Here is a 14,508-nt window from a genome sequence, read left to right as displayed (position 1 = left end):
AACTGTAAAAGGCCCGAGGGATGAAAAATGATGTAATTGAACAGAAGAGAAAAACAATCCTATAAATTCACAGCATAACATAGATGGTGGCTGGTTTGCCTATAAGCTGTGCTTCTTGTAAATTCCTAAATAACTGCAAGTTTTTGTTTTTTTTCTCAGAGACTGCAATGCTGTTTACCTTTTATTTGGATATAATGGTGATACAGCAGAAAACTGTTGAGATTTCATATGATTTTCAGTGTAGAGAAGGAGCTAATTAAGTTAATACCTTCATTTGAGCAGGTTGTTTGGAAATCCCACCAGTTTTCACACTTAAATTGACCTCTGCATAAGCCAATTTGGAAAATAGTTGTATGGTTGAATATAGAAAAAAAGTCTTTGCAAGAGTTTTATATTTTCTAGTTTGCTTTTATGTACGTGAAAGGAATGCTGTAATACTCAGAAGGACTCCGGCTGGTACAGTCACTGAACATGACTCATTGAAGGTTTTTTTTGTGTGTGTGTGATAGTTGTGGTGAAGCAAATGGTGTCCTGCGTGCATTACAAACATAATAGACAAAAATAGCAAACCATGTGGCTGAAGACTTACTGCCAGAATATAGCGTCGTGTACTGTTGGTTCATTGTGGTTGTGCTGTAATCATTACAGTTACCAGTGATGTGGATTTTTTTTGTGTTATTTCCAGGTACTCGTGTAAGCAGTGCACAGATTCCTACCCTAACAGCAGAACCGCGCCCAAAAGCCACGCCCGCTCTCGCAGTTACACCCGCTCTTTGACCAGCTCACAGGTAACAACGTTTGCATGATGCGTTTGCTTAAATAGTTGATGCTGTGATGTTTCGATGTCACACGACGTTTGATCTGCCCTCCTCTGAGGCATCTCTTACCTTTCCTCTCCTCTTTAGCTGGGAGACACGTTGAACCATCAGTTTGAGGCCGTTTGTGAGACCATGTTTGGGGAGGTGGAGTCTCAGGCCGTCGAGGCTCTGGACCTTCCAGGTGTGTTCCGCACTCGCAGCCACAGCTACGTCCGCGCCATCCAAGCCGGCTGCTCCCAGGACGACGACTGCATCTCTGTCTTCTCCATGTCTGGCCCCCAGGGGAGCATCAAGGGCGGGGCCGGTGAGTGTGTAGCGCAGTCCTGTGCTCGGATGCCTCCTCGTGCGGTAGAATGATGCGTGGTTTGTTTTTTTGTGGCAGCAGCCTGGTGGGAGACACAGTGGGAGAGGAAATTTTATGACAGCCTGTGTCTGTGCACCCCGACAAAAGCAAATCTGTGCAGAAAGCCTCACTCTCGCATGTAATGTGCAACGTGCACATCCATTTAAAATTTTTTGCCTTTCTTTTTTTTACTCTTTATTCTTTCTGTCTCTAATGAGCTTACTTTTTCCACCCTCGCCCTCTCATCTTCTGTGTTCGCGCACATGTCTGCATGCTATAGGCGCAGAGTTGCACGTCTGTCCTGCATTGAGCATTCTTCATGCTCTTTGTTCTCTCTCATGTCTGTCCTCTCTTCTGTATCTTATTCCTTCATTGTGTGGCTGCAGATATCCCAGGCTCAGTAATAGGAACAGGGACATTCATGATTATGATACTAGTGTAAAAGTGTCTCCTGCTGACTTTTTCTCTCTGTCTTTATGTCTCTCTTCCTGGTACGCTCTTAATTTTTTTTGCCCTCTTCCTTCTCAACACTCTTGATGAGGTCCATTTTTTTCTTATCACAAAAATGCTCAAGCCTTACAGTAAAGTCCATTGTATATGTGATATATGCAGTCATATGAAGAACAGAGTGCACTCTTTTTATTCTGAGATTTCACGTATCAGGGCAGTTAAAAATAAAATTTTTAATTTTCTTGAAATTAGGAAAATACAACCTGAGATGAACAAACCACATACTACACAATGTCATTTTCTGTAATAACTGAATCAAAAGTAAAATGCAGAAATGTGTGTGGGAAGAAGTGCAACCCACAGTTCAGTAGCTTATTGAACCGCCTTCAGCAGCAATAATTAGAGGTAATAATTTTCTGTAGTACGTTATCAGTCTTTTACATCATTGTGGAAGAAGTTTGGTCCTCTCTTCTTTACAGATTTGCTTGAAATCATTCAGGTTTGTGGCCATTGGTTGATGCACAGCTCTCTTAAGGTCCCAGCAGAACACATCAGTCAGTTGGAGGTCTGGACTTTGACTGGACCACTGCAACACCTTGATTCTTTTCTTTTTCACACATTCTGTTGTAGATTTGCTCCTGTATGTGGGATTATTGCCCTGCTGTATTATTAATTTAAGCCAAGCTTTAGCTGTCAGACAGATGGCCTCACGTTTGACTCTAGAATACTTTGGAACAGATGCGTTGATGGTCAACCAAATTCCAGTAAGGTGTTTTGTGTGTAAAACTAGCCCCAACCATCACTCTTGCACCACTGGGCTTGACAGGTGGACGAGTTGTTTGTGTTGACATGCTGTGCTTTTTTAGAAACGTAGCACTGTGCATTATGACCAAACATCTGGAACCTCTGTCCAAGGGACATTGCTCCAGAAGTCTTGTGGCTTGTTTTGATGTAACTTTGTAAACCCAAGCTGTGCTGCCATGTTATTTTTAGAGATGATAAGCTTTCTCCTGCCAACCGCCCCAAAGAAGCCATACTTGTTCAGTCTTTTTCTAATTGAACTGTCATGAACTTTAACATTTAACATGCTAACTGAGGCCAGTAGAGTCTGAAATGTAGCTCTTGGGTTTCTTGCAGTTTCTATGCACAATCTGACCTTTGAGTGAACTTTTTTCTCACGGCCACTCCTGAGAAGGCCAGTAACTGTCTTCAGTGTTTTCCACTTGCTAATAATCTTCCTCACTGTAGAATGATGGACTCAAAATAGCTTGGAAATGGCCTTATAACCTTTTGCAAATTGATGGGCTGCAGTTATCTCTTCTTATAGATTCTCGCTGTTGTTTTTCCTTGGCATTGTGTTAACCCACCCCTGAATACTTCAGACCAACAATAAGCCAACACTTCTGCTTTTATAGAGGTGCTCACACTTACTGATGACCATTTAATCAAGTGCATTTTATGATCAGCACCTGGCTGCGACTTACTATTTTAATTCCTATGGGAGCTGTAAGGGTGTACTTAATTTTTCACGCACTGATTCTACATTTTGGCTTAGTTTTTGTTAAATGAATAATGACGCAGTGAAATGGATGTAGTGTTGTTCATCTGAAGTTTAATATCCCTAACGTTTCAACGACCTGTACAACCTAAGAATAGAAAGAGGGTTTACTTTCTTTTTTGCATGCTCGTACAAGTTATTTTTGATATTGTGTGTGTGTGTGTTTGTGCACGTATTTGCAGACATACGTTTGTACAGTGGAGCCTCTTTAGTCCCTTGTAGGAATAATATTTCTCAGTTTCCTGCAAATGCCCCCAGAGATTTATTAGAGTCTCTGTGAAGTATCGTCTCCATTCACCAGAAACGCACATTTACACACACTCACACACCTACGTAGAAGTTTGCCCACATGGGAGGTTAAAGCTTCGGTTTGCATATTTGCAGATTGGAAATAAACTGTGCATATAGATTTAGAGGAGCTGTGAGGGAGGAGGGAGAGACGGAATCTGCAGACTGGTTTCAGTGTTTCTCTCGGGGAAATTGCTTTATCTTCTGCAGAGGCAGAGTTAAGTTGGCTCAGGGGAAGAAGTTTTCTTTTTTCACCTCTGTCTGTCGTCTCTGGCACACACTAAAAAAAATTTTTTCTTTTTTAATGAGAAGAAATGCCTCCTTTGAGTTGTGTTTAGTGAACTTTGATTTTTATTAATGGTTTTTGATGTTTTCTCTCCTTCCCCTCCTCTATGTGCTGCTTCTCCTTTTTTCACCTGTTTAACTTTTCTGCCACATTCTCCTTTTAGTCTGTCTCTTTTGTAAGTATCTCCCTGCTGGCATAGCTTGCTTTTAACTGCCTTCTGTACTTATGCTTTCCTTTTCCCCTGCTCTTCTTACACTTCAGTCTTTCCTTATCGTAAAGGTGCTCCTCCCCCACTCCCACCTCGCATGTCAAAGTCTTCGCTCTCGGTGCGAGCCCAGAGCAGCACTGAATCCACCCAGGATGCCTACTTCCAGAGCGGCGGACAGATGGCTGCAGGCTCTGGCCCGGGGCGTCCCAAGCAGCACAGCAACTCCATGGACCTGGGTAGCTCCGACGGGCCCTCAGGTCGCACCTCAAGAGGAGGCTACTACACGGCCAGTGGTCCCGGGCGTTCCCGTCAGCACAGTAACTCTGCAGAGAGTCTCGATGGGGTCAGGGGTTCGAGAGAGCTGGTGCCCTATGGAGGCGGCCCGGGGGTCGGTGTGAGGCCCAAACATAGCTGTTCAGCTGACAGCCTGCTGGAGGGGCCACCAAGGCCTGCTCGGGAGAGGGACAGCAGGGTCGGAGGCAGCCTGGGGAAGACAGCCTCTCTGCCTCAGAACAGCATAATGCTGAGTAAAGCTGGAGGGCAGGACGACGGACGTGGAGGCAGGAAGTGGAGGCCGTCCATAGCTGTGCAGGTGACAATGAACAGTTGTGCTTTGCAAAAAGCTGTCCGTAAATATCTGTCTGTCAAATTTGGGTTTATTTGTCATAATAAATTTGTCTGTTCTGTGTTGGAAAAAAAACATGAAAGCAACGTAATGAAAAATTACAACATTTGAAAATACTCGTTTTAGTCAGAATTGAGTTGCTTTAAGTCCAAAATCTGTAGCCTTTAGCAGACTGGAACAATGGTACCTTGGTTTGATGCATAGCTTTACCTTGGAGATTGCCAACAAATCCCCCCCCAACAAAAGAAACTAATTCTTTTATGAGTGAAGTTTCAGAAAGTACATGTGTCAAAGCTGAGAGGTAAAGGGGAAGATCCACATTGCTTCTGGCGTGATTTGAAGACTAGCTGAAGTTTTCCTCCAGTCTTAAGGGAACCATCAATCGTCTACTATACAATACAGTTTTACATTTTAGAAAATATGCTAATTGAAATTCCTGCCCAGCTTTTGATTGTGTAAAGATTAAATGTGACAACACATGCAAAGCAAAGATGGGCTCAGTAGCTGCTTCGCTTGTAAGATGTCGGCAATCTGCGGCTGACTTGGAATCTAACAGTTATAGTCTGCTGGACCCGATGGGTTCCCCACATCCCCAAACTACGGTGAAGGCAAAAATTACGACCTGTTCAAGAGCGATTGTTGGGTTTGTCTCCTCGGGGCTTCAGTGGTACAAATGCAAACCAGTTTGTTAGCCTACGGATGCCCAGATGATGGATAATGTACATCTGGGCCAAAGGTCCTAGTTCCACTCTCTGTCTGTGGTTTGAATGCTGATGTTTTAAGAAATTCAAAAATTCAAATTGGTGTCAGATCACAGCTAATGCTTTTGGGATCGTATTGCAGTAATCTTGCCCTTTGCCAACAGGTTGCTCAAATTAATATGCACATATTTGTGAATAGAGAAAAACAACTTTCGTGTTTTTATGAGTTTTATTGATTTTTTCATCTACATCTCAGCAAGAGTAAAGCAACCATGTTTCCCAAAATGTCTCACTACGCCTTTGCAACCTATACTCGTATCCTCAGGATGTGTGCTGCAACTGACTGATATAGTTGTTGCATCTTCTGCCACAGGTGGACAGCTCAGAGACTTTGTCAGATTCAGAAGCGGAAGGTAAGGCTCTGACAGAGGTGCACTCTATAGGAGTCCAAGTGGAAGACGAGAAAAGGTAAAGAAAGCAAAAATGTCTTCATCTTCAAAACCTCTTTCCAAATTGAGTTATTCAGCTTGGCATTTCAATTTCTGTCGATGACACAACTTGCAAACTAAGGCGGGTGTTTGTTTATTTCCTAATTTATCTTTGCCACAAAGTATGTGGCTTCATCAAGCACAGTAGTTATTACAGTAATTTATGTGAATAATTTCAAATTATAATTTGAAAACAAAAGCCCTGATCCGCCGGAGCGTCCAACAGAGCAGCCATCCATAGCTGATTTCTAGTCTAGGTCCTATTAATTCATTTAACATTTCATCAGACATCGCAGCTTGAACTCAGTAACATTTTTCGCTGTTAGTGACAGTAACCATGGCAACTGCAAATCATAAACTCACCATGACTTTCATATGTGACTCGGTGCTTCTCCTAATTATATCCAGTTATGCTTACGGGTCAGATTTGCACGCACCCATGCAAACACAGCATCACATATTCCCAAGCGTTGAGCAGTGGGTGATCATGCACCTGTTAACAACGCCCCCCACCTCCTCATCAAAGATGACAGTGTGGCATCTGCTGAGAAAACAGGAGGCCACAGCATTAAATCTGAGTCAGACTGCAAAGATGCGTGAGGGAAGGTGGGGTATAAACTTGCAACAGAGTAAACACTCTTCAGCGAGCCCACTGAGATGATATTTGCACACACTGATGCGTCATATGTCAGAAGATTTAGCAGGACTTTCTACAACCCTGCGAGTCGCGGTGATCGCTGTGACAGCGCGGCCCAGCTCAAATCGGAATGTGCAATCGAGAGGAGAAAAAAATTGAGAAAAGCTTGCGTGTGCTCTTCTGTCTGTGACTGGATGGCTCTGGGACTAAGTGACTCACTTGTCTTGCAGGCGCGCTCGTTTCAAGCGCTCCAACAGTGTGACAGCGAGCGTGCAGGCCGACCTGGACCCCGAGGGCTTCCCGGCGCTCAGCATCGCCGTGCCGACACAGGATAAGAGTCTCCAGTTCGGCTGCTCCTTCCAACGGCACTCATCTGAGCCCGAGTCTGCGAGCCAGTACACAGAGTGCCATCGCACCGTCCACACACAGGGACAGTGGGCCTACAGAGAGGTGGGTCCTGTCTCTGATTAAAGCGACCCTTAGTGTCTTCCAGTGTTTCCATTTAATGCTTTCCACTAAAAGAAATCGTTTGTAATTTTGAGGACTAACACGTGCTGAATGCATTTTCCTCCACAAAGCACAGTGCAGCTTTTTAAAATTAAAAATTTCTTGTTTGCTGTAAAAAACAACTAGTGACTTTACTTTAATGTGATAGTTTAGAGACATGCAGAAAAGACTAATGGCAACCATCCTCCAAAATCATGTTCATACCACATTACCTCCGTTCATTTACATTTTGAAAATAATGTTTAATGATCCCTTTTAAATGAATTACAGCTCCATTCTGTACTAGATTGCATTTCCACTTTATCTTTTTTTTTTCCTATTTTTACTAAAAGTCTATAAGTGAATTAAAAAGTATAAGTGAAACAAGTTGAAGCTTCAGCCTATTCCTTCCAAAGAGCCAATCTAATACCTGGGCATCTTCCTCATATTAAACTCTGCATTTACAATATATGTATATATATAGTTCCTGTTTGTCAGCTTGCTGTACAGTCGCCTGCTTTCCATAAAACCTTTGATTGGCTTGTTAATATTATTTACCACATGCTTATGTACGAGATCCACACAAAATGAGAGCCATCTTAAGATCGTTGCTGATGATTAAATACCCCAGAGAGGATAATTACATCCAGTCATTGTGCTATTTTGGGTTTTTTCCTAACGTTTGGTCATTTAACTTTTTAGGACATGTAAAAGGTCTGCAAAGTTACAAAGCCGCACCAGAGGAAGTTATTTTCTTCCTCAGAAAGCACTGTTTGTAAATTGATTTAAGGCTTGAAATCCCTCTCCCTGATAGGATTTGAAATTTCGAAACACAAGTATACATTGTGATTATCGGGTCATATTCACCATAGTGCGAGTGGCCACATTCTGTCATTCACTTTGGGATTTAAGCAAAGGTGAAAATTCTATTTCATTTAATTAGTGCAGCTGCTGTATTCAAATTCTCATTCACTGTATGGGCTGCACTGGTAAATCTTTAGGAGATTGGGATCAAATACAATATGTACAATATGTGTATATATATATATCGATATATATACATAGAGAGAGAGAAATTTTATATATATTAAAAAAAAAATGTTAAACTCTCACATGTTAACCCAGGACCTTATCCAGGGTGGCTACACCACAGAGGTTTGCCAGTCAGACTCCCGACCCCACCAGCACCCGCACCTGCCTCCTCGTTCACACTCTCCTTTGCCCGTGACCTCGGACCGAGCCTGGGCGGGGACACCATCCTTAGAGGGTCCCCGGAGCCTGCCCGACTCGGGCCGAGCCTCGCCCTGCATGAGAGATGGAGAGTTCTTCTTACGCCTCCTGCAGACAGAGGTGGAGAGGATGGAGGGCTGGTGCCAGAACATGGAGAGAGAAGCCGAGGAGAATGAACTTCCAGAGGAGAGTAAGTTTCCAAAGAAAATCGGAGATGAATAAGTTGAACGACGAGTTGTTCCCAGATTTCTAAAAATACATATGTACCATTTGCCTCCCAGTTCTTGAGCTTATCCGAAATGCAGTTGGCAGTGCCCAGATGCTCATGTCCCAGAAGGTGCAGCAGTTCTTCCGCCTCTGCCAACAAAGTGTGGTAAGACCGTTGCATGTGAAATCATGACAACACTCACTGAACAATGAGCATCGTTTTATGATTACAGGCCAGATTTGCTCAGCTGCAAACTGTCCACAATGGAGTATCACTCTGCCTACCCTCACATCTGCTGTCTCCCTGCCCACTCAGGACCCATCAGCCTACCCCCAGCCCACATCTCAGGACCTTGCTTCCCTTTGGGACCTGCTCCAACTCAACATAGAGGACGTCAGGGTCAAGTTTCAGGACCTCCAGAGGATCAAGGACTCTGGTTGGAGACTCCCACCTGAAAAGAAGGTGAGAAACCTGGGGGTCCAAACAACCCTGGTTTCCCTTCAGCACTCTCCCAGAGCTAAGATGGCAGTGTGCAGACGAGTAGCGCAGATGGTTGTGCCGTCCAGGCCTTTGCAGGCTGTGAAAATGCAGGACAGCAAGTGGAACTGAGCTGAGCTACCCTCAAATTTCCTTTGAATTCAATGCAGTGTGTCAGAGAAAAAGAATGCCTGTTACATTGTTTTCTGTAAAGATTAGTCTTCTCACTGATTAACTAGATAATTGTGGATAAAAAACTAACAACTGTCTTTTTTTCTTTCTTCTTCTTTTTAACCATACCTTTGTCTACCTCTTTCTTCTTTCATTTTGTACCATCCGACACTCATTTACTGACCGTTTCTGTCTCTCTCATAACGTCTTGGCCCGTGATTCCTCCCCACTTGAAATTTTGATCCATTTTATTGTTTTGCCCTTTTGTTTCTCATATCATTCGTGTCTTATTCGTATCTGCCAAAATTTTCATCCCTTTTCCATCATCTTGATCGTTTATTTCGCCATCCAACGCAATAAATCCACCGTCCGTCTTCGTCACCTATCATTGTCTGACTGTCGACGGGCTAGGAGGATAAGAAGCTTCCTCCACCCTTACCAAAGAAGCCAGCAGGTGGGGTGAGTGGCAGCCTGCGAGCAGATAGCGTAGGAGATGGGGGTGCCGGAGGTGGGTTGGGTGGCCTGGTGGTGCCACGTGTAGGAGGGCACACCCTACCCATCAGGGAGAAATCTCTAGATCTCATTGAGCGTCAGAGGACAGAGGCAAGGAGGAGGCTGCTGCAGACCAAGCGTACCGCCTCCTTCAGGCAGAACTCGGCCACAGAGAGCGCTGACAGTATCGAGATCTACATCCCCGAAGCTCAGACTCGACTCTGAAGACAAGGCTGAGGAGTCCCCTTCCCCGCAATCTCCTCACTCATCCTCACCCCCTGCAAAATTTGAGATCTTCTGCGAGTCATTGCTGTTTATGCGCTATACTCCCCCCAGCAGTTTCCATCAGATTCAGTTATCATACTTATCAAACAAGCAATGACAGCCATTTTAGTGTCTTGAAATTCGGACATTTCACCGACACAGAGGCCTAGACTTTAAATGGTAGCTAGCAGAAGACTTACAGACATTTTTACGTCTGAATTTCTTTTTTATTATCATTTTGGCTGAGAAGAATCAGTCCACTTTTTTAACAGCAGTTGGCCGGAGTTCACGCAGTAGTAGCATGCCTGTTCAGGTTCACCTAGCACATCTCCATCACAGAAAATAAAGGGCTTAACAGGCACAAGACCTCTGATGAATTATCCCTGTGTGGATCCCAGATTCTATTTGTAAAGCTCCATGTTCCATTTGTGGGGTTTCTGATTCACAACCTTAGAAGCATACATACTTTTCACTGATGCTGCCTTTAGGGATAACATAGATTTCTCAGCATCAGATTAAATGCCATTAAAGTGAGACAGTTGGTTAACCCCAAAGAATATCCCACAAGCATTAACAGCCCGACTAGAAATGGCACCTCACAGCCAGGTGTCATCTGTCCCCATAGGATATCAGTTAAAGAATATGACGCTGTTTTAGATCCTTCTCTTTCACTCCTCTCGTTCCGTGCGTACATCGGCTGCCCTCTGCAACCAGCAGTGAGGCCTTTGAATGTGCAAGTGCTATTTGTACAGAGTGCACACTCATGTTTGCCAACAGCAGCTTTTGCAGGGTAGCATCACACACAAGAAAAAAAGAAAGAAGAAAAAAAACAGAGCTGTTTGCTTCTTACATAGTCTCTCTGAAGATTCAAGTGTTTGGGGGGTGGGGGGTTTAAGGGGATATGTTTTGTTGGCTTTCAGGACTTGGTTAAGAAAACCCCCTTTCACTGTGAGACTAAAGCACCACCAGGTGGTCAAACTAACAGTGGTCTGTAGAGAGATCAGTCAGGAATTAACAAACACCCCTCATAAAAGAGCCATGAAAGAAGATCAGTTTCTATACTGAATCTTTTTTTATTTTTTTTCCCAATTCTCTCCAAAATATCACTCGAGTGGACTTTACTTTTATGTTTATGTTTGAGAAAGAGGGCAGTGGAACACAAAGTAAGCCTCACACAAAGTTTCACACAGCACTGAGGAAAGAAGGAAGGATTTCTTTGGTTGAAAGAAAAGGAGTCACCTATAACAAACAGTATCTGGCTCCAAACCCTTCCAAAGAGTCACCGCAGCCCATCGGAACCCGACGGTAGGAAAAATGACAGAAATCACACAACGTGGTATTTGCTAAACAGGGGTGGCATGAGTTTAAAAGTTCCGTAGGGGTCTCATTTATTGCTTTACGTTAGAAGAGATCGTTTAAATGTAGGTATTTTGTACGGTTGTTGTGTAATGGCTTGCGCGTGAATGCACTGGAATGTGACGAGCTGTGTGATGCCCAGTGGAGAGTGAAAAGAAATCCAAATCTACCATTTTGAAGAGAGAAAACACAAAATATTACCATTTTTAAGCATGACCTTTTTTGTTTGTTTGTTTGTTTTTTCGATGGAACGTGTTGGCGAAATGGAATATTTTAATGGGAGATGTATATTTTCTAATATAATCTACAGTTCTAGATTAGTAGAGATTATTGAGTACAGTATATGTACAAAATCATATATCAAATGTGAAATACTGCAGTATCATTATGATAGATTATAGCATTGTGTTATACTACAGCTGTTTGGCATATCCAGACTCAGTACATGTGGAAAAGAATTTCAAACGACTACTGTTACGTTGAATTTGTGAGTCAGGTACACAGGGTATAACTGGCAAGAATACTATATATCTGTCTGTGGTTCTCACAACATGTACTGCTGTATCCCCTCCCTGTATTTCCTCTAGAACCAACTACATGTGCCTAACCAGCTATATGTGGAGGTTTCCTTTGAACACAGTTTACACTATAAATATATAGACAGTGGTGTAAATAGAAAAGTATGGCGTCTGCAGAGAATACTGTTGAAGAAAATGTTTTTATCGTGCTGACATCGTTTATCTCCCTCATGTTCACTGGCAATACACACACACAGGACTGGCACATTTTGTTGATGTTAATACTGCATGTTTTCAGACAGCCTCCTTTGGGGGGGAGAAAAAAAAATAATTTAGCAGAATCTCATTTTTGACCGATACAAGGGAAGCAAATTTTCTAGCTGACGAATCTTTTTTGTGACTGAAAAAAAAAAAAAAAAAAAGGATTTTGCAGCGCGGTTGTCACAACGAGTCACCTGGTTTGTACAACAGTTCTATTCTTTCAGAGACAATGATGCCGACATCCTCGAAAACGGCAACCGATGTTTTGTGTTGAACCTCGAGATCAATACAACAGCCTCCTCGTGAAACAAGCTGCCCTTGCAATGAGAAAAGTGGGGGCACCGTGTTGAGTTAATCTGCAGCAGTGTGGGATGTAGAGCAGCCTTTAATCCCCTCACCTCTTCCTCTCTGTTACCCTCAAACATGACAACATCTCAGTGGTGTTTGACGCAGCCCTCATCAAACAAAGCACAAAGAACTGCTTTAATACTGTTACACCACTGTGAAGGACTCTTGACTCCACCCTTACAATCCTCAATCGTACATGTGAGGGAATGGTAAGGTCTTTCCATTGCAAGTTGGCCTTGAGGGACACCAGGAATCAAAGAGGCTTTCGTTGGATATTTATCCACAGTAGCAACTACTACTTCTTCTTCATTTTCGCTGACTTTCTCCTCTATACCTTCTACCACAAGTTGAGGTGTCAGCCAGCCACCTTGCCTCGATAAAGGTCCATTGCTAAACACAGTTTTTGTGGTTGTGACTTCCATGTTTTTTGTTCAGTAAATTGTACCTATTAGTTGTCTTATCTGCACAGTATAAAGCCAAACACTTGGGTGTGTATTAACATGACGTGAGCACTCGCCAACATGGCAGACAAGACTATCTGAACCCTCACTGCTCCTTCTAGATGTGCAAAAACCCAACATGGACAGCCAGACAAACATGTCAACTCAGAGTACCTCAGTTTTCTAGCAGCAGAGTCTCCTATCCCAGCCCAGGCCTCTGTCCTCAGGGGAATCTCTAACAACCACGACAAGACCCTGAAAACACAGGGCCCGATCTCTCCTGCAGGAATGTTGCTCATATTCCCTGAGCGAGGGGAACTCACTCGCCATTGAAGCCCAGATTCTCTTTTAGCCATTTTTACCAAGACTGGAGGATAGCATGAGGCGGTGGCCGAGGCATCAGCTTAATTGTAGCCGATTTGTGTGTGTGCTGTATACTGTGCATCTGCAACAAACCTGAGGTGGATGGGGTGTAGTAGCAGCAGATTTGAGTTTTAATTTGACATTCCTGTGAGGGAGAGCTGCTCTGGAGATGCTCATTTCGCAGTAGAGGATGCTATGGAGCTAGTTCATGCTAGTTCATGCAAGGTATCTTGTTCCTGTTAAAACATTAATGTAAAAAAAAAAATTTTAAAAGACTTATCATCAGCAGCATTTGAGTGCTTACTTGCTGAACTTATTAGGAACAGTCATGTTCATGGTCATGTTGTGGTTTCATTGGCTGTAGCTAGTACACACAATACAACTTTAGCAAAGTTAAATGGAGAAAGATCTACATGGAGTGATTAGGCACCAGAAATAAATGCTCCACTTAAATACGAATATAATTGTCATATTTACATAACATTCTATACACTATTTTCTACAATAAGAGATTTGTCTTGGCTCATTTCATGACATCCCTCATTCTGCCCTCTTCTTTGAGGTTGGGCCATAATTGTCCATTCGGTTGTGTTAATGGCTCCCAGACAGACAATTAAGGCTTGAAATGTGATTAAAACTTGAATTATATACGGGAACTTGTCTAAGGGGGCTCAATGTCAATAAGATAAAACTGTGCAGGATTGCATTACAAGCATCATCTCCTGTGACTCCCCTGTGTGTAAGTAGGACTTTGAATTCAGCACGTTATTGGCAGACTGTGCCATTAACAGAGAAGTAATTACATACTGTAAAGACACTTAACTGCTATTGCTGAAAAGCGCTGAGCATAATAAGTATTAGTCTGATCTAATGAATATCCAAGGATCTAACAATCATAATGCTTTAATTCATGCTTTGGACAAATTTCCTCAAAATGCATTTTTTGATTCCTTCGGGGCTCCAGAGCAGCTCAAAGCCAAGCAGATGTTTAACTGAAACTCCAATGTGCCTTTAGCATTGAGGTGTGATTCTGTTTGTATGTGTGTGTGTCTGTTCTAACCCTGTTCTGTGGCTTTACAGGACACACACACACAGCTCACCATGAGGGAAAGAGACAACTGAGCAATTACTGTGTAATTAAGAAAAAGTATATGTATATACACACCCTGCCACCGCCATGTTTACAAAAATGTATATACCTGTTACCACTGGACATTGCTCTTCTCAATATTACATATATTGTTATTACAATATGATTATTATTAGTATGAGTATTGTCATTAAAATGATTGATTATTGCCATTACTTTCATTATTAAAATGGTGTTGTCAATAATAGCTATGGGTAAATATTGTTCTGTAGGCTATTCAAGAATGAGTCTTGTGTACAGTAACAAAAATATATAGCTTAATCTATGATGAGTTCAATAAACTGCTGCTGCTAAAGAGAAGAAGAAGAAGAAAAGCAGACTGACATTAACTCTGGGAAGACT

At 42.7% G+C, this 14,508-nt stretch overlaps 1 protein-coding gene across 1 annotated transcript in view; it reads left to right on the top strand.

Annotated features, from left to right (window-relative positions):
* dlgap3 (discs, large (Drosophila) homolog-associated protein 3) overlaps positions 1 to 13,337 on the top strand; it is a 130,601-nt gene extending 117,264 nt beyond the window's left edge. The window contains exons 5-13 of the mRNA XM_075449761.1: positions 686 to 788; positions 906 to 1,122; positions 4,005 to 4,543; positions 5,651 to 5,745; positions 6,633 to 6,852; positions 8,014 to 8,308; positions 8,400 to 8,491; positions 8,642 to 8,788; positions 9,386 to 13,337. Coding sequence (XP_075305876.1) covers positions 686 to 788; positions 906 to 1,122; positions 4,005 to 4,543; positions 5,651 to 5,745; positions 6,633 to 6,852; positions 8,014 to 8,308; positions 8,400 to 8,491; positions 8,642 to 8,788; positions 9,386 to 9,691 — 2,014 coding nt within the window. The 3' untranslated portion in view covers positions 9,692 to 13,337. The remainder of the gene's footprint in view (positions 1 to 685; positions 789 to 905; positions 1,123 to 4,004; positions 4,544 to 5,650; positions 5,746 to 6,632; positions 6,853 to 8,013; positions 8,309 to 8,399; positions 8,492 to 8,641; positions 8,789 to 9,385) is intronic.
* The last annotated feature ends 1,171 nt before the right edge of the window (positions 13,338 to 14,508 follow it).

The sequence above is a fragment of the Odontesthes bonariensis genome, chromosome 18 (genome assembly GCF_027942865.1).
Source record: "Odontesthes bonariensis isolate fOdoBon6 chromosome 18, fOdoBon6.hap1, whole genome shotgun sequence".
NCBI classification, from domain to species: Eukaryota; Metazoa; Chordata; class Actinopteri; order Atheriniformes; family Atherinopsidae; genus Odontesthes; species Odontesthes bonariensis.
This window is presented reverse-complemented; position numbering and strand designations above follow the sequence as displayed.